The sequence below is a fragment of the Gymnoscopelus braueri genome, assembly GCF_963280865.1.
Source record: "Gymnoscopelus braueri genome assembly, chromosome: 6".
Lineage (NCBI taxonomy): Eukaryota > Metazoa > Chordata > Actinopteri > Myctophiformes > Myctophidae > Gymnoscopelus > Gymnoscopelus braueri.
The window spans coordinates 7,184,503-7,209,834 of NC_137607.1; the positions used below are offsets into that span (position 1 = coordinate 7,184,503).

The window sequence follows — 25,332 nt, forward strand, 5'->3', positions numbered from 1 at the left end:
CTCATAGGCCAGTGGTGTAAAATAACTAAGTACATGCTTAGCTACAATTTGAGGTGTTTTTACTTTACTATTTCCAATTTTAAATACTTTTACTTCTACTCCACTACATCATAGAGGCAAATATTCCAGATTAGCAGATCTGCTATTTTCAAAAGATGTTGTAATTTAACTTTTGAAATGGGACATTCTGCATAATGAGTACTTTTACTGTTGGTACTTTAAGTATATTTTGATGCCAATACTTTTGTACTTTTACTCAAGTAAATGTTGAATACTGCACTTTTACTTGTAACAGAGCATTTCTACATAGTGGTATTAATACTTTTACTCGAGTAAAACATTTGAATACTTCTTTCATCACTGGTGGATAGGCTAATGAACTATAATTTTAATCTTACAGTATCTTAAGTCATCAGATTCGTCCATATGGAAGTGCACCACGCACACACCTAGCTATCAACTCGGTGACACGCGTTCGCGTGCGTGAGCACGCACACGCTGTGCCAGCCGGGCTGCATTCCAAAGCTATGAAAACCAGTTGAGAAGCTGTTGATCATCATCACGTCCCCATGTGGTGGAAAAAGTAGGCCTACTCAAATGTTTTACTTAAGTAAAAGTATCAATAGCCTACTGCAATATATAAATTCTCTGTTACAAGTAAAAATCCGGAATTAGAATTTTACTTGGATAAAAGTACAAAAGTATTGGTATCAAAATATACTTAAAGAACAATGTCCCATTTCACAAGTTTTCAAAATGTATAAAAATCATTTGAAAATTGCAGATCTACAAGCTCACAATGGCACTGTGAGCTTGTAGATCTGCTATTTTCAAATGGCCGAAATGTATAGGGCTGAAGTGGTTCATGTATGTTTTGTAATAATAATAATCAAAATCTACAAAGTAACTAAAGTTTTCATATAATTGTAGTGGAGTAAAAGTATATTAGCCTCTGAGATGTAGTAGAAGTAAAAGTACAGAAACATGTAAATACCCAAGAAAAGCAAAAATGCCTCAAAATGGTAGGCCTACTTATAAGTACAGTACTTGAGTACATGTACTTAGTTACTTTACACACCACTGCGCTACAAAAACCGACGATCAGAGACCAGTTGGACGAGACAGGAGTGTTTTTGTTAAAGATGCGCGTCTCATTCCTTCCACCGAAACCCTGCCAGCCAGGTGCGTCTCTCTGCTTAGACAGGATCTGGTGATCACTGTGACTAGAACTCTGACAGGATCACATCGACAAGGAGAGCATCGGGAAAGGGACATAATATATAGCCTATATATTTCATTACACACATTTAACCTGGTAAAGATCTGACGGGGGAATAGATCCTATGGAATAGATGCAATCAGAATGAGACACTGAAGAAAGACTTTTAAAACTACCTGCTGCGGATCGTTTCAATAAGTGGATATAAAGCTGCACCATGGATCAGGTATGGAGCAGTGTTGTTATTGTTATTACATCATGATCTAACATGGATCGACACAATATATGGTTTATTATTGTCGGGTTCGGATATTAGCCTTGGATCAAGACTATAGATGTAATTTGATCGAGTCTGACTTTTGCTTTGACAATTGTCTGACAATTCCCAACAATATGTTGGGAATTGATTGCATGAAACAACCACCTGCGTCCAGTCTCAATGTTGGTAAACAAATAATTGGTCTATAAGTTGTATTTATTTATTTTACTATAGTGCTTCATACGATATGAAAGCGTCACTTAATTTTATTCCACAAAGAAAAGTTGTGACAAAAACAAAAATCAAGTTCAAGTAACATGGCATCTCTAACATAAATAATGAGAGGCATCTATTGGTTTGTTCCTTTTATAGCACTTCATACCAGCAGGGCAGGGCAGGGCTATGCAGCACATATTCAGAGCAATAATAATATTGAAATAATATAGTATATAGTATAATAGCATAGTAGTAGCTATTCTATTCTAACAGATAATCTGAGTATTGTTTGTATTTAGAGCTGTGTGTGTGTGTGTGTGTGTGTGTGTGTGTGTGTGTGTGTGTGTGTGTGTGTGTGTGTGTGTGTGTGTGGGGGGGGGGGGGGTACAGAGGCTATTGTTCAGAAGTGATTTAGGTTGATGTGTGACAGGATTCCAAAGCTGGTCCTTCCACTTTCTCTACCCACAGTCAGCTGCACAGGAACAGGAGTAGACAAATGGCCCATTAGTCAACATCATATCACCGGTTGCAAAATTACAGTTATTACTGGAAATGATTCACCTGAAAAGCATTTCCTTTTCTTGATATCGACAGTAGTGAGGAAAACACACACTATAGGTGCAGTTTCTGCAAACCCAAACCCTAATATAATGTCTTATACATTGATACCATATTGTAACACATACACATGCATCATGCATTCCTCTCTCCAGGACGACTTGATGGACTTCAACGCCCTGCGGGCCAAGTTCCAGGATGAGGACATACTCCTGAAGCAACCCAGGACCAAACCCGCTCTCCCACAGAAACCCAAGGTCATCCCCCCTCCCCAGAGCCCCACGGCCAACAGCCCAACAACCCAATACCTGCCGGCGGGGGCCCGCCCCTCCCTCCTCACCTCCATGTACCACACGCTGGACGCCAAGAGCTCCGGAGGCCCCACGGTGGTCTTCAAGGAAGACAAGAAGGAGAGCAAGAAGCCCCTGATCCCGAAGAAGGGCGAGTCCAAGTCGAAGGGCGGCAAAGACAAAGCCACGAAGGGCAGAGACAAGGCGAACGGCGAGGGGAAGGCGGACGCCAGGGACAAGAAGCCGCCGCCGCTTCCGGGCACGGCCCCCAAGGTGAGGACCGGCGAGCTCGTGCCCGCCGCCACGCCGCCGCCGCCCAAAGTCGCCGCCGCCGCGCCGAAGAAGAAGGGCTTCCTGGGCTTCAGGAAGTCGTCGAAGAAAGAGGCGCCCGAAGTTCCGGCCGATTCCCTCCTCGACGCCCCCTGCAGCCCGGACGTCCCCGGGCTGGGCCCGGTCCTCCTGATGTCCCCGTCGCCCGCCCCGCAGGGCCAGACCGAGCCGGGACCCCCCCGTGACCCGGAACCGCTCCAGATACGGAAGGCGCTGACTCCACCCGTTCCCGCCGTACCCGACTACAGTGCTGTGGCAGTGGCCGACTACAGTGCTGTGGCAGTGGCCGACTACAGTGCTGTAGCAGTGGCCGACGCGGCTGCCCTCCCCTCCCCCGTCAAGCGCCCTGTCATGCGCCCGACCATAACCCCCCCTCCTCCCCCTCCTCCCCCTCCTCCTGCTGCTGTCGTTCCTGATGTCCCAGCCGCCCCGGAGGATCCCGTCCAGGAGCCCGAACCCCCTGCCGAGATAGAAACCTCCGCCATGTCCGTTCCGGTCTTTTCTCCTCCTCCTCCTCCTCCTGACTCCGTCACCCCGACCCCGCCCGCTCCAGAGCCAACAACCCCACCGCCCAGCCCCGCGGAAGTGGACGTCCCCTACCTTCCTCCCCCGCCCGTCGTCCCCATCAGCCCCGCTCCGTCGCCTCCACCGCCGCCGGCGGAGACGGACGCCGGCGTGGCGCCGGCGGCGGCGGCCGAGGTGGAGCCGGCGGAGGCAGGAGAGGCCGAGGCGGAGGAGGAGGAGGAGGAGGAGGAGGAGGAACCACTTCTCCCGGTCGTAGAGCCTCCTCCCCCGCCGCCTCCTACACCCCCGCCGTCCCCCCAGGCGGAGGAGCGGCCGGTCTCGGCGCTGTCGGCTCTGGAGCGGGCGGGGGAGATGAGCCCCGCCCCCGGGAAGAAGACCCCTCCGTGTGACCAGAGGATCTTACAAGCCCTGGAGAAGGCCCGCAGGAAGTTCAGGTAAACAACAGTGTATTCACCTGTTTCTTGGCTGTGTGTTTTCCACTTCCTGTCGGATTTCATTGGCTATCATTAGTCATCTGACCGGTTTCATTGGATTTCATTGGATCAAAAGACAGGAAGTGGAACACAGTGAAAAGCCTAGGAAACAGGTGGATAGATGTATTCTGTAGCCAACAGCACTAACACACATTCACTGCCATTGACGTACATATCTGTGATTTAAAATCCACCCGTTCACTGCCATTCACGGATATGTCTGTGATTTTATTTGGTGTGGGGAAAACGTCCACAACCCAAGATACGAGATCCGAAGATTTACCGCTCCATTCACTTCCTGGTTAACGTATTACTTTAACCCATTGAGACCTGAAGCCGATTCTACATGTCTCCTAAATCTCAACAGTATTCTGAAAAACGTATGTTTCTATATCGGTGGTGCTCAATCTTTTTCATGTCAAGGACCCCCAAAATTATATGTTTTTGGCCGCGGACCCCCATCAAAATATTTTGTTCCAGGGACCCCCCAGAAGCAAAGATTTGAGTTAAAAATGTTCGTTTTTTTTTCAAAAATAGCAGATCTACAAGCTCGTAGCGCGGCACTCGGTGCCGCGCTATGAGCTTGTATATCTGCTATTTTTGAATAGCCCAAATTGTAAAATAATGCTTTTTAGCTCAAATCTAAAAATGCCACAGTTCCAGGTCTTAATGGGTTAAAATCTTGTATCTCGGCTCCTGTGTACTTTTTTTTTTTACTATGTATTTTTGGCGAAACATGTCATTTTCAACTGGGTATAACAAGAGAACGGCGAGGTCACGACGACAGTTATTTTTTTTCACGGATGCACAGTGATTTCCTCCATGATTAGCGACCATCAGGGGATCGATCACACTGGAGATAAATATTCTGTGGTTCTTCAAAAATGTGTCAGAATGCCTAAAAATGCTGGCAGAAGCTACCTGCCGGCATTAAAAAGCCCCTGGCAGTGAATGTGATAAGAGGGGATACACGTCAAGTAGGCACCTAAACATTGTGGGCATCTCGATGTTAAATTGGATATTTTTTCCAAAATGCAAAAGCATAAAGAATAATGTATGTTTCGGAAAATGGTCGAAAATATCGTAAAGTAACACGATTTCAACATGCACGGTACATCATTATCAGACCTAAATTTACCCTTCAACTTCTTGTTTATGCCCCAAATGACTGGCTATCCACAGGTTTTGTATACATTTGTAGCTATTGTGGAAATTATGATACGTACTGGATTTATACAATTTTAAATGTACGAGATTGTATGACGCTAATGAAACGCACTAATATATTAAGTTATTATCTTCTCATCCCGCTAACCAGCCCCGTCACATCGACCGCCGTCAGTCCAACTCCTGAGGAGCCCCCCATGTCTGTCAGCCCCACCTGCTCTTTATACGAGCTCCCGCCAATCGACTACGATGATCAGAACAGGCCGGTAGAAGTCAACGGCTTCGACCACAGTAAGACTGGACAGATCACAACGGAGCTTCTCTCTATCTGTGTCTTGCTCTACATCTCTCTGTTTTCCAGCACTTTGTGTTACCCTGTGATTTAAACCCCACGTGTTTTTGTTTAAAAAAATTATAAAAAAATGTGACTTCACCCTCTACACGAGGTATGGAGAAAATACACCTCACAGTTGACACACCAGATAAATGTACTGTATCATGCAGTCACAGAAAACCCCCAAAACTAGCTATTGGCTTCTATAGGTATGCAGGAGATGTCACCGTCTGTACGCTTTGATGCCGGAGGGTTCCGTCATGTGATGATTAGCAGGAGTAACAAGGCAGTGGTTCTCAAAGGCTGATTGATTGCATACTTTATTAACAAATCAACTTACTCTTTGGGGGCAAGCTAGAATACTTATCTAGGTCCTGTGGTTTTTAATGAGGATAGAGAGTCGCAAAGTGTGATGGCTGGTGGAAGGGCATTCCACATTTTGGTGGCAGAATAGTAGAAGTGGGGCCCAGGGACCATCGGGGTTGGAACCAAATGGACCCGTAAGGTTGCACGCTCTCAGAGCTATGGGGTTCCTTGCGATTGCAAAGTCTGAGAACCACTTTGAGAACAATAAGGAAAGAGTTTAAAGACAGAGACAACAAAAACAAGCGTGTTGGAATCCCTGTCCTGTGCCAGGAACAACTCAACAAGAAAGGCAGGGCGGAGGAGGACAGGAATGTCAGCTATGGAACACTAGCATGAGCATCATGGTTCAAAAACTTTAAATGTATGTGCTGTGCAACCTGCCATGTCAAGGAAGTTAATACCAGTCTTATAAGTACAGGAGAGCAATTGTAATGGAACATTCTTATATCGGTCCTATTTTTATCACAGTTGGAAGAACTGAAGTGATTCTTAGAGGACAGGGCAACAGATCAAAGTTATTTATTCTCAGTTAGTTACTCTCATAAACGATAAATTATGTTATATATATTTTGGAAATCATGTTTGAACAGCAAAATCCACCCTGCCCCCAACATTTACTTAGATGTCCTTAGATGTCCTTGCTGCTGCTTAACCTGCACCACTGGACAAATAAAGGGACACTTATATTATCATCATGTACATTTAATGTCATAATGTAATATAGACATATAGACAAATATAGACATTTACAATGAACATTTTCAGGCCAACAATATACCAACCACAGTCAATTCAGTATGTACAACTAGCAACTTCCTCCACTCATAGGAGTATTTAAATGTATAATTTCCATATAATTATATATAAAAAAGCAACTGATAATGTTGATTGATTGAATACTTTATTAACAGCTTTGTTAACAGTACAGGTAGTACAGTCAAAGGTTATGCTAAAAAGGATAACACAAAAAGGCCCAGGGGGAGTCGTTTCCATTGTGGTCCATTGTACTCCTTGTTGTCTACATATTCAGTATGTACACAAATATTCGAAGTTGTCCCCTATCTGTTGCCATAGCTTTAATCACATATAGCCCTATATACACGTCATCGTACGACAAGTAGCGAAAATAGCTGATCTACAAGCCCATAACGTGTCGCATTGAGATATGTTGTGAGCTTGTATATTTTATCAAATATCTATAGGATAGGCTATTTCAGGTGGACATTATACTAGATATGGCTTGGACTGTAAGACAGGAGTCTTGTTGAAGCCTCCTGGTTTTTCCAGGTCATGCCTCTGTTGTCTGTATAGGCCAGACAGAGTGCACAGCACAATGGCCTGGACTGGTTTGCTTTCCTCACGAGTCAAATTCTTCCACTTTTGTCTTTTGTCTTTCTGTTTCTCCTCTTTCCTTTCTCTGGACACTTCCTTGAGTTCTTTTCACTCAGCGTTTCTTCTCCACGCGTTTGCTGTGTCTGTTATTATGATCACGTACAAACTGCATATCGTCTCTGTCGGGTGTAAACCTCATATGTCCAAAACTGTTACTTTTCAGGATTCAAATTCAAAAGTATCAAAAGTAGCAGATCGACAAGATCTGATACTTTTGATACTTTTGTGTGACGTTGTAATATGATCAAGTAGGGCGTTAATTTACACAAAGACACACACACAGTTAGAATATGGAGATAAGAATGTCAAATGGCATATTACATTTTATATCCACTTCATATCTAGTTCAAATGTGAATTTGAATAGCAGCCACCAGAAGCCATGATAAGTGGTTCAATAAAGTAAAAAACTATGGACACGCAATATATATATATATTTTTTTGTGCAGGGCAAGCATCCCCCCTGTTGGAGGGCATCGCTGAGGAGGGGACCGACTTCCTCCCTGACCTGATGATGGTTCCACCACTTCCGCCCAGGCAGCCCCTCCCAGACCTAGACTCCCTGGGTCCGGCTCCAGAGAAGCCTGCCAGACCCCCCGGCGTCGACCTGACTCCCTACCTGCCTCCACCAGCTCTGGAAGACAACAGTATGGACCTGTTACTCCGTTGTGACACAAAGCTATATACACTAGTGTTGATTTTGACAGCAGATTTTGATTTAGTTTTTAGTCATCGTCTTTTGAATACAATTCCATTTAGTTTTAGTCATATTTTAGTCATCTGAAATGTTTTAGTTTTTGTCTAGTTTTAGTCGACTAAATATAAGATTATAGTCGACTAAATCTACAGTTGACTTAGTTTTACTAAAATGTATGTTGGCGGTGCCTTGATGGCGTCGTAATGGCTGATTTTACACTTGGCTGCATGCTGAAAATAGCCAATCTACAAGCTCACAAGGCGTCGCGCTGCGACGCGTTGTGAGCTTGTAGATCTGCTATTTTCAGCATGCACACCCTAGCGCAACCAAGCATAAAATGACTTGTCTTTTAGTTCTACTGGATCTCTTCTCCACTAGTCTCTCTCTAACATTTTGGTCTAGTTTTTATTTGTTGACGAAATTGTCAATATATTTAGTCTTAGTTTTAGTCATCATAGTTTAGTCATCATAGTTTTAGACGACGAAATCAACACTGCTATATACTAAATCTGTTGACAAAAGGTTCAGCATAGTCGGGCGTTCGGGTGGTGCGGTGGTTAGGGCTGTCGCGATTATGACATTTTACTTGACGACGAATTGTCGCTCAAATAATTGCGATTAGGCTTCGTCGACAAAATGTGCTCAGGGCAAATAACTTACATCATTTAATAGCTTGAATAGTGGAAATAGCCGATAGTGGAAATAGCAGATCTACAAGCTCAAAACGCGTCACGATGTGGCGCGTTTTGAGCTTGCGGATCGTCTGTTTCCACTATTCTTTTTAAATGTCAGAAAACATTTTCAACATTATTTGTGACGATTGTGAAAAAAAATCATTACGATTATATAAAAGAATTGTGGTTAGGCGATTATGTAATAATTGTGACTGGGGGGGAGGGTCTGGGGGGTTCGAATCCACCGCGGTGCATCCGGCGATCACTACTAAATTGGGGAGAAAAAAATTGGTAAAAAGTAAAGTTCAGCAAAGTTAAAGGGATATTTCACTTTCAAAAAAACTTTTGGTCATTGTATCATCTACTCAGGCCTTTGTGAACCCCCCAGACAGTTTTTAAGTTGCTTGATTCAGTATTTAGATATTTGATATTCATTTAATCAGACACGCCCCCTTCCTATACAAACCCATTGTACCTTCAAACTCCATTTTAACCATGTTAGATTCATCAAAAACACCCGTCCTTGCTTCTGGTGACTCATACCGCCACCCTAATACGCGAGGGGGCCGTGTTTTTTCAATTACTTATTTCATTTAAAAAAAAATATTTATTTTGGAAAATGAAAAAAATAAAATTCAATAAAAGAATTACATAAAATAAATTAAAAAATGTATTGGAAAAACACGGCCCCCTCACGCATTAGGAGGGCAAGGTGAGTCACCAGAAGCAAGGACAGGTGTTTTTGATGATTCTAACATGGTTAAAATAGAGTTTGAAGTAACAATGGGTTTGTATAGGAAGGGGGCGTGTCTGATAAAATGAATATCAATTATCTAAATACTGAATCGAGCAACTTAAAAACTGTCTGGGGGGCTCACAAAGGCCTGAGTAGACAACAAAAATACCCAAAGTTTTTTTGAAAGTGAAATATCCCTTTAAGTCCCATCCTTTATTTGTGTAGCAAATGTTTTCCTTTCTAATGTTTGTACGATATTGTTTTCGTCCTCTCAGCCATAGACATCCCTGCTCCTCCAGAGTTCTTCTCAGAGGGAGAGGTCAGCGCCGAGGTCCAGGAGTTCGAGGACGTGGGATCGGACGCGCCCGGCCTACCGTCTCCAGAGTCGCCCGAACTGGAGTCGTGGGGGAACGGGGTCTCCGACAGTCTGGACAGCCCCGAGGGACACACGTTCCCGGAGACGGACACTTCAGAGTTCCACGGCAACGGGACGGAATACGACGTCGAATTCCAGGACGTCCCGGAGTCGACGCAGGAGGCGCCCGAGTCCTCCTCCTCTCCCGTGGCTCAGGACATCCCGATGATTACAGGGTGAGACAGACGATAACGCGATTATGCCTCCACATACTTAATGTTGGTATTTAGATCAGAAGGGGGTGAAATTGTTGCCTCAAAATCAGTGGTGTAAACTAAAGTAACTAAGTACATTTATTCAAGTACTGTACTTAAGTACAATTTTGAGGTACTTTTAGTTTACTGGAGTATTTCCAATGTTTAATACTTTTACTCCACTACATCTCAGAGGCAAATATTGTACGTTTACTCCACTACAATTATTTGAAAACTTGAGTTACTAGTTACTTTGGAGATAAAATTATATATATATATATATATGTTTTATATATATATATATATATATATATATATATATAAATTACTATATTATAAAACATACATTAACCACTTTAGCCCTGTTTTATATATAGGCTATTTGAAAATAGCCGATCTACAAGCTCACAACGCGTCGCGATTGTAGATCAGCTATTTTAAAACATTTTTAGTACTTTTACTTTTAGTATTTTAAGTATATTTTGATGCCAATACTTTTGTACTTTTACTCAAGTAACATTTTGAACACGGGCCTTTTACTTAAGCAGAGTATTTCTACATTGCAGTTTTGATACTTTTACTTACAGTAAGTAGAAAATGTGAGTACTTTTTTCCACCACTGCTCAAAATAAGCATTTCTGAGACCTTGACCTCTCTGACGAACCTTCTTGTCCCGTCCAGGCTCCTAACAGAGAACAGCTATAGAGTCTATGAGAGCGGTGACAACGTGTACGAGGACGTCGCCACCGCTGCCACCAAGAAGAAAGGAAAGGGCGACGGGGGCAAGAAACGCAAAGGACCGCCAAAGAGTAAGACATCTATACCAGGGGTCTTCAACAGGGGGTCCAGGCTAGGGGTCCTCCGAGTTACAACAGGGGGGCCGCCAAATCTTTGTGTGATAGGATCATGTTTTTTACATGAACCACTTGAACCCTAGCATCCCTATTCTGAGTGGAACATTAGCCAAAAATAGCAGATCTACAAGCTCACAACGCCTCGCGCTGCGAGGCGTTGTGAGCTTGTAGATCGGCTATTTTTGGTGTAGAGGGGAAAGAAAGAGCAGACTAAGTATTGACGGTTCAAGTGGTTAAATATCTGAAGATACACATGAATCCAACATACGCTGATGATAGTGCTGTCAAAGTCTATGAAACTGTCTAAGAAATATATGATTTTTTTTTATATCTGCAACACAATTTTATACAATATGTAGTAGGGGGTCCCTGCTTCGACTCTCTCTCAGCTAAGGGGTCCTTGGCCTGAAAACGTTGAAGACCCCTGATCTACTGTATACAGTATATCAGTCTTTGTTTAAAACCTACAGTACTGCTCATAGAATACCAGATGGGCGTGTTTTAAGACAAATTCAAGATCACAGCAACATTAACCCTGTAGAGTCCCTAATTTTATGGGCAAGTCGTTCAAATAATTTAAAAAAATCTTGTTCTAAAACTTATGAGCTCATGATTTACGAGCTCATAACGCAGCGTGACTCGTGGCGCATTGTAGGGCATTCACAACTAATGATTTTTACTAGTCGACTCATTTGACCAAGTAGTAGTCGACTAGTCGAAATTTATATAAAAATAAATAAAAAAAATTAGGGGGGGGGCATTGTTTTAATGCCATCCTACTACTATATTACTATTATTATTATCCTCCTGCCCTTATTTTTATGGCGTTTTAAGGGAAGCGCTTCTGGCACAGCAGCAAAGCACCACAGCAGCGTCTCCAAGGATCCCCATTGCCCAATAATAGGCTTTTATTGGGCATACTTTTGACCCCCTTTTGATAAAAAATAAAGTCAGGAGGATAATAATAATAGTAAGATGGGCCATTACTATGGCATTAAAACAAATTACAAACAAAGTCGACTAGTGGTTATACGACTAGTTGGTGAAAGCCCTAGCGCATTGTGAGCCTGTAGATCGTCTATTTTCGACGATGTACAGGGCTTAAAGTGGCTGAGCGGTCTGATACCATCAGACTTCCTGACACATAGTATTGTTTTAACACAACAAACCACACCCGTCTGGTCCTCCAAGGTTACCGTAGTCCCGGTGAATTCTGATGTATTGACAATTCAGTCCCTTCAGTAATCATAGTCAAACTTCACGCAATTCCACCCTCTATCATACAATCAACAGCATAGAGATAAGATAAAGTGGGTAAGGTGATGTTTACATAGTGGCTCTAGTATCTGTTGTATAGAAAGAATATTCAAAAAACGTATTTTGAGTTGTTTACATAACTGTTTTTCTCATTTCACATAGATCCGTACATAGATTCACAGCCGTCAAAAGTAAGTACGATCTTAGCTCACCCCCCACCTAATTCTTTGTGTGTGATAATGCGCGTGTGTGTGTGTGTGATAATGTGTGTGTGTGTGTGCGTGTGCATGTGAATTAACCCATTAATACCTGGAACGCATCTATGTCACGTGAGATTTCTTTGGCTATTCAAAAATAGCAGATCTACAAGCTCATAGCGCGGCACCGAGTGCCGCGCTATGAGCTTGTAGATCTGCTATTTTTGAAAAATCTTGAAAAAAATATTTTTAGGATTTAGAAAACATTTGTAAGAATCGCCTCAGGTCTTAATGGGTTAAGGTTGTGAATAAGGGATAGAAAACCGCTCTTCTTATCATGACAAAAGCTGTTTATTCAGTGCAGCAGCCTCATAGATCGCAGCACAAAAACCCATTAGGCCTTTTTCTCTCTTCTTTTTGTCAACAGGCTGAGGAGAAAACCAAGATGGGCAGGTTCGGCAGGTAAGGCCTACATTCTGACCCATTTCTGCTCTAATATCAGAGCTGTGTTTTTGTCTGTGTTATCCCATAGAGGTACAATACACTGTGGAATACTGAGCGTCTCAGTTATCCCATAGAGCAGTGGTTCCCAAACTGGGGGTCGGGACCCCCACAAAAAATATTTTGGGGGGGGGGGGTCCCCAGATAATTAGCTTCATATGCAACATTGTTTTTCTCACTCAACAGTAAACAAACCAACCTACAGTATAAGTGTATACAGGGTATCTGCACGTTTCTAGAGTGGCAATTTAAGGACTTTTAAGACCTTTTTAATACCTCTAAAATGACAAAAGTAACCAACAAACTATACTATCAAAATGGTCAAACATTGGCCAAATTGTCAAATATTACCGTAGAAAGCAAGGTAACATTTAGGCAAACATTTTGAAAATAGCCAATCTACATGCTCACAAGCATGTAGCCTGTAGATTTTTAGATAGATCTGTGGAACGTGAGACAACTAAATGAAATGCCTCAATTCCAAGTGCTTGTCAGGGTGGGGGGTCCCCAGTTCAGATATGATTATTTTGGGGGGTCACGGCCTGAAAAGGTTGAGAACCACTCCCATAGACGTACAGTACACTGTGATATACCGAGTGTGGGTCAGTTCGGTTACTTTTCGTGATTCAAATTCAAAAACAGCAAAAGTTGCAGATCTGCAACCTCAAAATGCGTTGCTTTGCGGCGCGTTTCGAGCTTCTAAATCTGCTACTTTTGATGCTTTTGTGTGACACTGTATTATGGATCAAGTAGGGCATTAATTTACAAAAAAACACAAAAAGGTAAAATATGGACTCACTTATAATGCTGTGCCCAAAAATAGAGACAGTGCTTAACACACTGACACCTGTCTGGTCTGTCTTCTTTCTCTGTCCGTCTCCCTCCAACAGGACCGACAAGAAGGCTGCTCCTCCTGAGGGACCCGACGAGAAGGAGCTGAGGAAGAGAGAGAAACAGCGGCTGGAGAAGGAGAAGAAAGAGCTGAAGGAACAGAAGGAGAGGGAGAAGAAGGAGCAGAAAGAGAGAGAGAAGAAGGAGGGCGAGATGAAGAAGAAGTTCAAGGTGAGCAAGTGCTTTTCTTTCTTTTGACTGAGAAATAAGAAGAGAGGAGAGGAGAAGAGAGGGCAATTTATGCATTTAGCAGACGCTCTTTATCCAGCGCGACTTACAATAAGCAAGTTAAACACATCCATCAAATCCATGAGAGACAGTGTAGCGCCTCAGTAGTCTAGGATCACAGGTAAACTAGCATCAGTCTTAACAATATACTATCAAAAGATGATCTTTACTTTGAAACTATAGGATACCTCCTGCAGGTAAACAATGAACCTAGCATCTGTCTAAATAACATGCTATCTAACCTTTGCATAAGTCTGCATGCATGGTCCCCGTCAAGGCTAGGTCAAGATCTACAGGCTAAGGTGGAGTGGAGGGAGTGAGACTGCAGTTCTAGTTTGGGAGCATGCAGGAGGAGAAGAGTCTGGGACGTGTGGAGCGTTGTCCCGGATGTTTTAGGGAAGGTTCAGACAGTTTCCCTGTGTTAGCTGATCTGTAGATGAGAGGAGAGGAGAGGAGAGGAGAGGAGGGGAGGGGTGTGTGTGCGCCTTGGCACAAAAACCTGTCCGAATTCATTCCAGGAGCTGCTGAGCAAACCAACACGGTGCCTAGACACAGACCTCGGAGGAATCTGTATTTCTGTCTGTCTGTCCTCCATTTTATGCGATCATTTAGGCAGAAAAAATTACAACATTTCTACTTACTTCTTCTATTGTTGAAACGCAAACACTCTGGGCCTGTGTTGGTGAAAATATCTTCAAGCTCTGCTGTAACCAAAGAACTGCCAATGCGTGCATATAAAATACCCGTTTCACAGCAGCCATCTTTGACATGAGATAGTAGGGTAAACTAAACACAGGTGTTACCAATAATATTAATGAAGGTCGCATTCCATTCAGGACAAACTGAGTCAGGGTGCTGCATGTTGGCGCACTGAGAAAGGCTCTGTTACACTAAATAGAATGGAACCTCGATTAGTGTCACTGGTGTGTGTGTGTGTGTGTGTGTGTGTGTGTGTGTGTGTGTATGTATGTGTGTCACCTCGCACACGTCACCAATCACCTCCCTTCCTCCGTCAGATCACAGGGCAGGAGGAGGCCATGTACCAGGCCACGGTAACCGTGACGACAAAGGGCCGCAAGAATGACCTGCAGGCGAAGAGCGGAGACCTCATCACCATCATCAGAACGACCAACTGTCCCAAGGGCAAGTGGCTGGCCCGGGACGGCACCAACACCTGTGAGTCACACCCACTTCATAATGTCCACAGCTAGGATTCAGGGTCCATGTTTAAGTCAGTAGTTCTCAAACTTTTTCGTGCCAAGGACCCCCAAATCGACATATTTTTGGGTGCGGACCCCCCTTTTTTAAATATTTTGCAGTGCCAGGGACCTCGAGAAGCAAAGATTTGAGTTAAACATTTTTGCTTAAACATTTTGCACAAATTTTCAAGATTTTACAAAAAAATTGCAGATCTACAAGCTGGCAGTGTGGCACAAAGTGATGCGCTGTGAGCCTGTAGATCTGCTATTTTTGAAAACCCAACTAATAAATGGATAAAGTGGTTAAAATGATTAACTACTATGTTATAGTGCTGCACAATTAATCGAAAAAATATCGTGATCTCGATTCAGACAAAAATAAAGCTTTTTTTATTTTTTTACTTAATATTTTTATATTTACAAGAGAATCGTGTGAGAATCGTGATCTCAATTCTTATGGAGGAAAATCGTGATTCACATTTGAGCAAGAATCGTGCAGCACTACTATGTTAACTACTTTTACTGGGGACCCCCTGGAACACCCCCAAGGACCATTGGTTCTCCACTTTGAGAACCAATGGTTTAAAGACCAGGTGAAAAGGCTTGACGCAAACCGAATCGTGATGTATTTTCTATTGAAACAGGGCCCGGGTGCTTCCTTAGCCATAGTCTGATAGGCATGTAGAACGTGTGGCTGATTTGAATACCATCAGCAGACTGACAGCTGATTACAGCTGAGGCGCGTTGTGCCCTGCACCAACTAACGGCATGCTTTACATCAAGTGCAAAACATGCAAGGGATGACATCAGACCAGCTAGGACGCTACCATCTCTCTACAAACAAAACCGCTGTGAAGCCATATTCTGCGTTCACACTAGCAGCAACAAAGCAATAGGCTACAACTCCTTTTCAATGGAAGACAGGGACATGGTCATGGAGCTACAAACTGATGGCTGACACACTGTCGCTGTGTGACCGGTCGGTGTGACAAAGAAAAGTCGACTTGGCTTCAACTGTTTCCAGCGCTCCAATGAGGCACTAGTGAAGCGTCAACCTAGTCATGTTTTTGTTTCACCATTTCCACTCCTCTCTCGCCGCAATTCCTGCCCTGTTCCGTACATGGCTGTTAAACAGTTGTATAGACTGTTGTATACCGGCGCTGTATAGACAGGGCCGGATTACCCATAGGCCGTAGGGGGCGAGTGCCCTGGGGCACCAGCCAATGGGGGCACCATTAAATAAGAATGAAATAACATAACCCTAACCCTAACACCAAAATAAAGTAACCAAAAACCGAAAAGAAACAAACAAAATGGTTAGTTCAACTTGAGGTCGCCCTGGGGCACCACATAGTGCTAATCCGACCCTGTGTATAGAACTGTGTTCCCTGTGCATACCTGCAGTTCTCGTTTTACAGAAAGCGGACTCTCTCTTTTCCTAGTGTTTCGCCCATGTGGGTGTGGTTTTGAGGTATAGTTTCTGTGAGGTTAGGGTTAAGGTTAGGTTTAGGCATAGTTTTTGAGAGGTTATGGTTAAGGTTAGGTTTAGGCATATAAAAACATCCACCTAGGCAAAACACTACAGAAAGTGGTTGAATAGTCCCTTCCAGAAGGGGGGCATAAACATTTCTTGTTCCAGGTCTGTGTCCCATACTGTGGCTTAATTTGATTGGCTCAGCAGCAGATTTTGAACTGGAAACAAATGACACCTTTCATACGTGTTTCCAGTTCACATCTGCTGCTGAGCCAATGAAATGAAGATCTGAGAAATATTGATGCCCCTTTCCTGGGAAAGGGAACCACAGTTATGCACAGAGCCTATTTCACCCTGCACTTTTCTTTTACGCAGTGTGGCTTGAGCAACACTTCAACGGCGACTCTGCAGGAATGTGTAGCCGGACACACTTGGGTCGTTTGGTAGCTTTTGTCGCCGCTCGTGTGAACACAGCATTATTAGTATCTCATTCAATTCATACAATAATTATTATAGAACCTCAAATGACATCCTGTTTATAATAATAATAATAAACTTTATTTGTATAGCACTTTTCATGACATGAAATGCAGCTCAAAGTGCTTTACAGAGCAAGAATACAATTACAACTAATTTAACAAGATCAACCAAAAAATTAACTAAAAGCGTGTGAAGAAGTAGGTCTTGAGCTGTGCTTTAAAGCTATCCACAGAGAATGCCTGTCTTAGGTGTAATGGGAGTTTATTCCACGCTGTCGGCCCATAGAAGCAGAATGCTGCTTCACCGTGGATTTACTAAACCGTGGATTTACAAGAGAACCCTATTTGGTAAAGTTTGTGGAGCTAAATCCAAATTAAATGTGCATACCCGTATGTGTGTGTGTTCCAGATGGCTACATTGCTGTGGACCACTTGGAACTGGACATCAAGGAGATGTTGGAGCTGGGGAAGAGGGCGGGCAACAACCGTAGAACTAGCACCATCGCCATAGAGCCGGAGGCAGCAAGTCAAGGGAGCAGGTGTGTGTGTGTACCAATCGAAGTTGCCATGTTTAACTTAATTGTCCTTCATTGCACGACACTTTTGGAAAGTTTCACCCAACAAACACAACACAGGGGTCCAGTAGTAGTGTGGATCTCACACTGTGTGTGGATATATGTCATAAGACGTATTACTCCAAATGTGAGTGTGGGTGAACTCCTTATTTGGGCAAAATTTGGGGGGGACATTCCGTTTCCCAAGCCGCCTGAGCCACTGCCGCCCCGCCATTCATCCAGGTTTACTCTCTTACTATTTGTCATTTATACATTTTTCTTCTTTTCATCAGGACTTCAAATCAATATCCACTCTCAACAGGCAGTTGTAAGTATTTATGTATACTTGATATAGTTGATACCCCCCTGGGGGTCCCGACCCACAGGTTGAGAACCACTGTTCTACAGTATCAGGCTTCAATTTGACACCAGTGTGTGTGTGTGTGTGTGTGTGTGTGTGTGTGTGTGTGTGTGTGTGTGTGTGTGTGTGTGTGTGTGTGTGTGTGTGTGTGTGTGTGTGTGTGTGTGTTCAGTTACAGACGACAGTGAAGAGTGGAGTGGTGATGATGAGGAAGTTCTCTCCTCGCCTACAGAAACCAGTGATCCCTTCAGTCCAGCAGCGTAAGTCCTCCACACTGACCTGAACTGAGAGCTAACACTCTCCATTTCTCTTTCACCTGAACTCAACATAACCACTCTGTCCACTTTCACATGGTCAGCTGATGAATGTAGACTTATGCAGTGGTGTAAAGTAACTAAGTAAATTTACTTAAGTACAATTTTGAGGTATTTTTACTTTACTTGAGTATTTCCAATTTCCAATACTTTTACTTCTACTCCACTACATCTCAGAGGCAAATATTGTACTTTTACTCCACTACATTACTTGAAAACTTTAGTTACTAGTTACTTTTCAGATATAAACTATGATATTATAAAACACACATTAACCACTTTAGCCCTATTGTATACCTAGGCTATTTGAAAATAGCCGATCTACAAGCTCACAACGCGTCGCATCGCGACGCGTTGTGAGCTTGTAGATCTGCTATTTTCAAACATTTTAGTACTTTTACTTTTGGTACTTTAAGTACATTTTGACACCAATACTTTTGTACCCTTACTTAAGTCAATTTTGAATTCCGGACTTTTACCTGTAACAGAGTACTTCAACATTGCAGTATTGATACTTTTACTTAAGTAAAACATTTGAGTACTTTATCCACCACTGGTCCACACTGACCTGAACTGAGAGCTAACACTCTCCATTTCTCTTTCACCTGAACTCAACATAACCACTCTGTCCACTTTCACATGGTCAACTGATGAATGTAGACTCCACACTGACCTGAACTGAGAGCTAACACTCTCCGTTTCTCTTTCACCTGAACTCAACATAACCACTCTGTCCACTTTCACATGGTCAACTGATGAATGTAGACTTATGAGACCTCATGTTCCATCGTACCATGGTGTCGCGTGCTGTAATAACGCATATAAAAATGAGGCTTTACAAACGATAACCAACTGAAACCGTATTGTGTATTTGCAAAACTAACTATACAAACATCATGGAGAATATATACTCAGTTTTTGTCTTTGTCAATTTACATACATACGAAATCTTATCTTCCAATTCTTTAGCTGTGCCAACTGTTTTCAATTTACGATGTTTTGTTTTTTTCTTACCTTTTTGAACCTCGCCCCTGGCAAATCCCCATATTACAATACAAAAGAATAAAACTAAAATGTATAAAAAGTTTAACTAGCAAACCCACTTTCAAAGCTAACTTAAACAACTGAAATTGAATAAAAAAAGTCAAATTGAAATGAAAGAAACAAAAGGAAATACAATTAGCTAAATGCTAAATTGTAATAACCTTGTTTTCAACTGGTTTCTCACTGGGTCTAAGATTCTGTCTTGACCATAAAGTCAAGACTCATCAATAACATATTTACTATTAACCCATTGAGACCTGGAACGCATCTGTGTCACTTTAGATTTCTTTGGCTAGCAGATATACAAGCTCATAGCGCGGCACCGAGTGCCGCGCTACGAGCTTGTAGATCTGCTATTTTTGAAAAATCGAGGGAAAAAAATATTTTTTTTCAAAAAAAATTAGGATTTAGAAGATATTTCTAGAATCTTCTCAGGTCTTAACACATTCCATGCCAGAGTTTAATCTCATAATGTACTCACCAGTGCCAGCGTTTTATTGTTGTTTTTTTGTTTTTTTCATGTCGCCACAGACTTCGCTAAATAAGTTAAAAGTGCGCGTTCATTTGGTTCTAAACACACAGCGGATCTGTGAGAAACGGCCTGCGAAAACAGTTTCCAAATCCGTGCCGCCATCTTGAAGATACAGCCGATCAACACTAAACAGTGATCAGCGAGGAGAAAAACAACAACCGAGAAAATCGAGTTTTAAACAGGATCCCAGACAGGAAGCGGATATGATCGGAAAAACCGGAACCCGAATAATTCTGTTTCCGACCGGAAACCGGAAACGGAAATGGATCAAAAAAATTCGGAAAGTGCACCTGGGGCACTTTCAATGGGAATCGGCGGTTCGCGTAGATCTACGCGACTGGCACGCTGCGGCTTTAAATAGGTTCGCGTAGATCTACGCGACTGGCATGCAATGTGTTAATGGGTTAAAGCTGTTTAATATTTACTATTAAAGCTGTTCTCAGAGCAACTGGTCTACCTACTCATGTACACACCCACATACTGTATGTATGGAACTGTACACGTTTTGTATTGTTTACATTTTTCTTTAAGATTAAGATCTTCTATGTCGTTTCTTTTCTCCAGGGGTCACACCAGGACACACTCAATGCCAGATATGGGTAAGACTCCACACCGGCCCGCTGATCCAAAATCAGTACTGGGCCACGAATCGTGTTTTCACATAATAATCTTTTTTAAACTAACCAAACGCAGTCCGAACTGGAGCGAGAATTGGACCAACAGAAATGGGACTGATTTTATTTTGCATTCACTATCAGTTCATTTGAAAGAGGAAGCGGTTCTCTTTCTGGTCACACTATAGTTCATGTTTAGGGTTGGCACAGATGATCGGTCTAAGGCAAGCCTAGAGGGCTAAACCATTGGTTCTCAAAGTGGGGTCCCTAAAAGTAGTTAATATAGCGTCACAATCATTTTAACCACTTTTACTATTATTCTATACTTTATCTATTCAAAAATAGCAGATATACAAGCTCATAGCGTGGCACCGAGTGCCACGCTATGAGCTTGTAGATCTGCTATTTTTTTTATTATTTGAAAAATCTCAACAATGTTTGGAAAATTGATTTTTTTTTTACACAAATCTTGTATTCTGGGGGTCCTTGGCACAACATATTTTGAGATGAAAAAGAAGCAGAAGTACTGTATGTCAACCAAACTTGATCATTTGAGTTGTTTTTTTATGTTTGATTAAACACCCAAATGCATAAGCTGACCGGGGGTTCCCCAGGGGTCCTGACTTGGTCCGCTCCTTTCCCCCCAATCTCTTCACTGAAAAAGACGATCTCATCTGCTATTTTCACGGATTGTTCGCCTATTATGGCATGCCCTGAATGGGGTCACTAGGGTTCATGTGGTTAACCACTTAAGCCCTAGCATCCCGAATTCTGGGCAAAAGTAGCAGATCGACAAGCTCACAACACGTCTCGTTGTGAGCTTGTCGATATTTAATGTAGAGTGAAAACAGAAAATACACTACTATAGACCCCAGAGGGACACATTTGTGGTTTAAGTAGTTAAAGGAATGTGTGTTGTTATTGTTAAAGAACAACAATGATGCGAAAGAGAAATTCATCTGATAATTCCCCCCCCTACTGACTTCAGGAAGGAACATAGCATTTTTCCTTTATAACTGCTCTCTAGATATATTGTACTGTATGTGTAGTGATGTTTATTATTATAGTGTTTATTATGTTTACAGTATTATGCTTGTGTTTTCAGGAAACAAGGATGTCAACATAATCCACCAGCACAGTCACAGTGATATCAGCACAGAGGGCCCACAGTGAGTCTGTCTGTCTGTCTGTCTGCCTGTCTGTATCGACCTACCACTCTGTCACTCTCTCTCTATATATATATATTACTTCTAATATCTCTCTCCCTATCTCTCTATCTCCCTTGCTTTCTCTCAACCACTCAAACCTGATGTTCCAGATATGCATATTTAAATGTCCCTCTCTCTCTCTTTGTTATTCAGAGCGAGACATGAAGCACTTCAGAAGTTGGCCACGTTCTTCCATGGGCCCAAACCTGTGGAAGAGGAGCCCACACCTGTGGAAGAGGAGCCCACTCCCAGGTATGAAACACACACACACACACACACACACACACACACACACACACACACACACACACACACACACACACACACACACACACACACACACACACACACACACACACACACACACACACACACACACACACACACACACACACACACACACACACACACACACTCAGGGTTGCATTGCTCATGGGATGGCCTTGCACGCTGTGCAGGAACTATTTGACCAGGAGCACGCGCAGGCACACGCATAGATTTAAAACAACTTTAAATTCACACCTCAACAAAGTTTGCAAAGGCTCCCGACACACACCAGGTGAATTAACATAGGAATGAGCCTAGATGCATGTCAATTGACCTGTAGTGTAGGTGTTAAGCGACGTGCGCGTCACGTCATTAAAATACAGTGCAACCACGTTCCAATTCAGCATTGCAACACTGCACATACTTAAATACATACCAGTGCTATATTGATTTCGTTTTCCTTCTTATTCCTTCCAGCCACAGTACAGAGGAGGAGGCAGGTATGTAATGCTTAACTCATCACTTTAAACTATGTAATCCTGGGTATGTGGGTGTGGCACTGAGGTCAAAGCACTTACCCTCCATCATGGTTATCAGGGTTTGATTCCTCCATGGTGCCTTCGGTTAGTCCGGGCGCTCCATCCAACATAACTGTCTGTGTTTGAGGGTGGGTCGCAGGCAGGGGATTGTGTTCTTTATCGCTACATTAGCGACTCCTGCTGGTTGGTCGGGGTACCTGTTCAGAGGAGAGCAGAACTGGGAGGGGATAGCATGTTCCTCTGCGTGCGTTAAGAACCATTCATACTTCGTCACACGACGGTGTCGTGCGTCAAAAATAGCCGATCTACAAGCTTTCTACTAGATTTTTACTTGCCCGTCAAAATCTTGGTGTGCTTTGGGCACAAAACGTTTGAATAGCACTGATCTACACCCTCCTCAGGAGTTAACAGCGACAGGGACTGTAGTTCATTGTTTAAAGGACAATTTCAGCCATTTTCAACCTATCTTCAACTCACTAATGATATGATGATGATAATATGGCACCATTTTTGTCAACTCAGTCTGTGTCTCAGAGGGCTGTGGACAGTTCAGAAACCCGCCTACCAGTGACATCATCGATGGGGGAATCCAAGCTAATAGAAACGGCAGGCTTTCTATTCCAGGAAAGTTAGCATGCTATAATGGAAGAGTAGAAAACAATGGCACAATATAATCATGAGCATTAGTGAGGACCATTTATATGACGACAGGTAGAGAATGGGTGAAGTCATCCTTTAAGGGGAATTGGCATTGATTTGGGAAGGAAAAAAAAGGTAATTATTAAATAGTATTACAACCTTTAATTTTCAATCAATCAATAAAAAATAATAAAGGTTGTACTTGTAATACTATTTAATAATTACCTTTATTTTTTTGGGGTGTGGGGAGCGCTCAGGTGGCCCAGGGCTATACCTGTCAAATCTAGAGGGTTCGGATCATAGATATAGAAACCTAGATACCTCATTGGCCTCTGCAGTTCATTGGAGCGACCTGTATCGCTCTGGCGGCCGCCATAGAGGGCAAGCTGCCACTCAAAGTGACTTCTGGCCAATCACAGTGCGTCTTAAAGGGTTATTTCACTTTCAAAAAAACTTTTGGTCATTCTATCGTCTACTCAGGCTTTTGTGAGCCCCCCAGACAGTTTTTAAGTTGCTTGATTTAGTATTTAGATATTTGATAATCATTTTATCAGACACGCCCCCTTCCTATACAAACCCATTATAACTTCAAACTCAATTTTTAGCCTGTTAGATTCATCAAAAACACCCGTCCTTGGTTCTGCTGACTCACCCTGCCCTCCTAATACGCGAGGGCCCTGTGTTTTTTCGATTAATTTTTTCATTTATTTTATTTTATTTTTTTAATGTATTTTATTTTTTTCATTTTCCCAAAAGAATATTAAAAATAAATGAAAAAAGTTATCGAAAAAACACGGCCCCCTCGCGTATTAGGAGGGCAGGGTGAGTCACCAGAACCAAGGACGGGTGTTTTTGACGAATCTAACATGTTAAAAATGGATTTTGAAGTTATAATGGGTTTGTATAGGAAGGGGGCGTGTCTGATAAAATGAATATCAAATATCTAAATACTAAATCAAGCAACTTAAAAACGGTCTGGGGGGGCTCACAAAAGCCTGAGTAGACGATAGAATGACCAAAAGTTTTTTTGAAAGTGAAATAACCCTTTAACTGACCAGTGGCTGGGTTACGAAAAGACCCGCCCCCACCTGCCTCTGATTGGCCTACCGAACGTACCCCTTCTGTGACGCACGCGGAAACTTCTGGAGGGAGGGCGGAAGCTGGTGCTGCGCGCCAGAGATACAGACAGACGCCTCAGAGCCGGAGGAGGCGTCTCCCTTTATATGTGTCTCTGGTTCGGATCCCCTATACGGTGCATCCGGTTTGGCTGAGCGTCTAGACTCTATACAAACTCAATTGGCCGTGCGTTGGGGGAGGGGAGCCGCCCAGGAAGGGTGAATGTACTCCTTACGAGCCGGGGGCGACGCCCGGAGCCAGCGGGGAATGTTGAACGGGAGGGGTAGGACGGAGGGTATTACTACATCCTCCCAGTAGAGGCTCCTCACTGGCAGGTGAACGTGTGGGGGGAAATGAACCCATTAAGACCAGGAACACATCTGTGTCATTTTAAGATTTCTTTGGGCTATTCAAAAATAGTAGATATACAAGCTCATAGCGCGGCACCGAGTGCCGCGCTATGAGCTTGTAGATCTGCTATTTTTTTAAAAATCTTTGTCAAATTATTATTTTTTTTGTCCAAATCAAACATTTGTAACTCAAATCTTTGCTTCTGGGGGGATTCTACAAATGTCTTCTAAATCCTAACAGTTTAAAAAAAAAAAACTATAATAGTAGTGGTCCTCAAACCTTTTTCATGTCAAGGACCACCCAAAATATGTATTTGGCCGCGGACCCCCATCTCAAAATTTGTTGTTCCAGGGACCCCCCCCCCCCCATAAGCAAAGATTTGAGTTCGCTTCTAAAAAAATATATTATTCAAAGATTTGCACAAAAATGTTCACGATTAAAAAAAAAAAAATAGCAGATCTACAAGCTCATAGCGCGGCACTCGGTGCCGCGCTATGAGCTTGTAGATCTGCTATTTTTGAATAGCCCAAAGAAATCTTAAAATGACACACAGACGCGTTCCTGGTCGTAATGGGTTAAACTGGGAGAAAAGGGGCGACGGGTGAATAATTGGCCACTCTAAATTTTTTAAAACAATATAGGATATATGGTCTCTGTCGGGTGGAAACCTCATATGTCCAAAAACTGTGACTTTTCAGGATTCAAATAAAAAAATAGCAAAAGTAGCAGATCTACAAGCTTGAAACGCCGTTTCGCTGGTCGTTTCGCTGGTCGTTTCGCTGGTCGTTTCGAGCTTGTAGATCTGCCACTTTTGATGCTTTTGTGTGACGCTGTAATATGATCAAGTAGGGCGTTCATTTACGAAAAAC

General features: G+C 42.8%; 1 protein-coding gene across 2 annotated transcripts in view; it reads left to right on the plus strand.

Annotated features, from left to right (window-relative positions):
• Positions 1-1,215: 1,215 nt before the first annotated feature.
• The window catches only part of LOC308087523 (uncharacterized protein), a 31,068-nt gene continuing 6,951 nt past the window's right edge, over positions 1,216-25,332 (plus strand). For both annotated transcript variants that reach the window (XM_080431455.1, XM_080431456.1), the window contains exons 1-17: positions 1,216-1,445; positions 2,408-3,831; positions 5,189-5,328; positions 7,578-7,775; positions 9,511-9,826; positions 10,526-10,653; positions 12,118-12,146; positions 12,580-12,614; positions 13,544-13,715; positions 14,789-14,948; positions 17,334-17,463; positions 17,772-17,806; positions 18,012-18,099; positions 20,294-20,328; positions 21,449-21,512; positions 21,705-21,803; positions 22,296-22,318. In XM_080431455.1, coding sequence (XP_080287581.1) covers positions 1,437-1,445; positions 2,408-3,831; positions 5,189-5,328; positions 7,578-7,775; positions 9,511-9,826; positions 10,526-10,653; positions 12,118-12,146; positions 12,580-12,614; positions 13,544-13,715; positions 14,789-14,948; positions 17,334-17,463; positions 17,772-17,806; positions 18,012-18,099; positions 20,294-20,328; positions 21,449-21,512; positions 21,705-21,803; positions 22,296-22,318 — 3,085 coding nt within the window. In that variant the 5' untranslated portion in view covers positions 1,216-1,436. The remainder of the gene's footprint in view (positions 1,446-2,407; positions 3,832-5,188; positions 5,329-7,577; positions 7,776-9,510; positions 9,827-10,525; positions 10,654-12,117; positions 12,147-12,579; positions 12,615-13,543; positions 13,716-14,788; positions 14,949-17,333; positions 17,464-17,771; positions 17,807-18,011; positions 18,100-20,293; positions 20,329-21,448; positions 21,513-21,704; positions 21,804-22,295; positions 22,319-25,332) is intronic.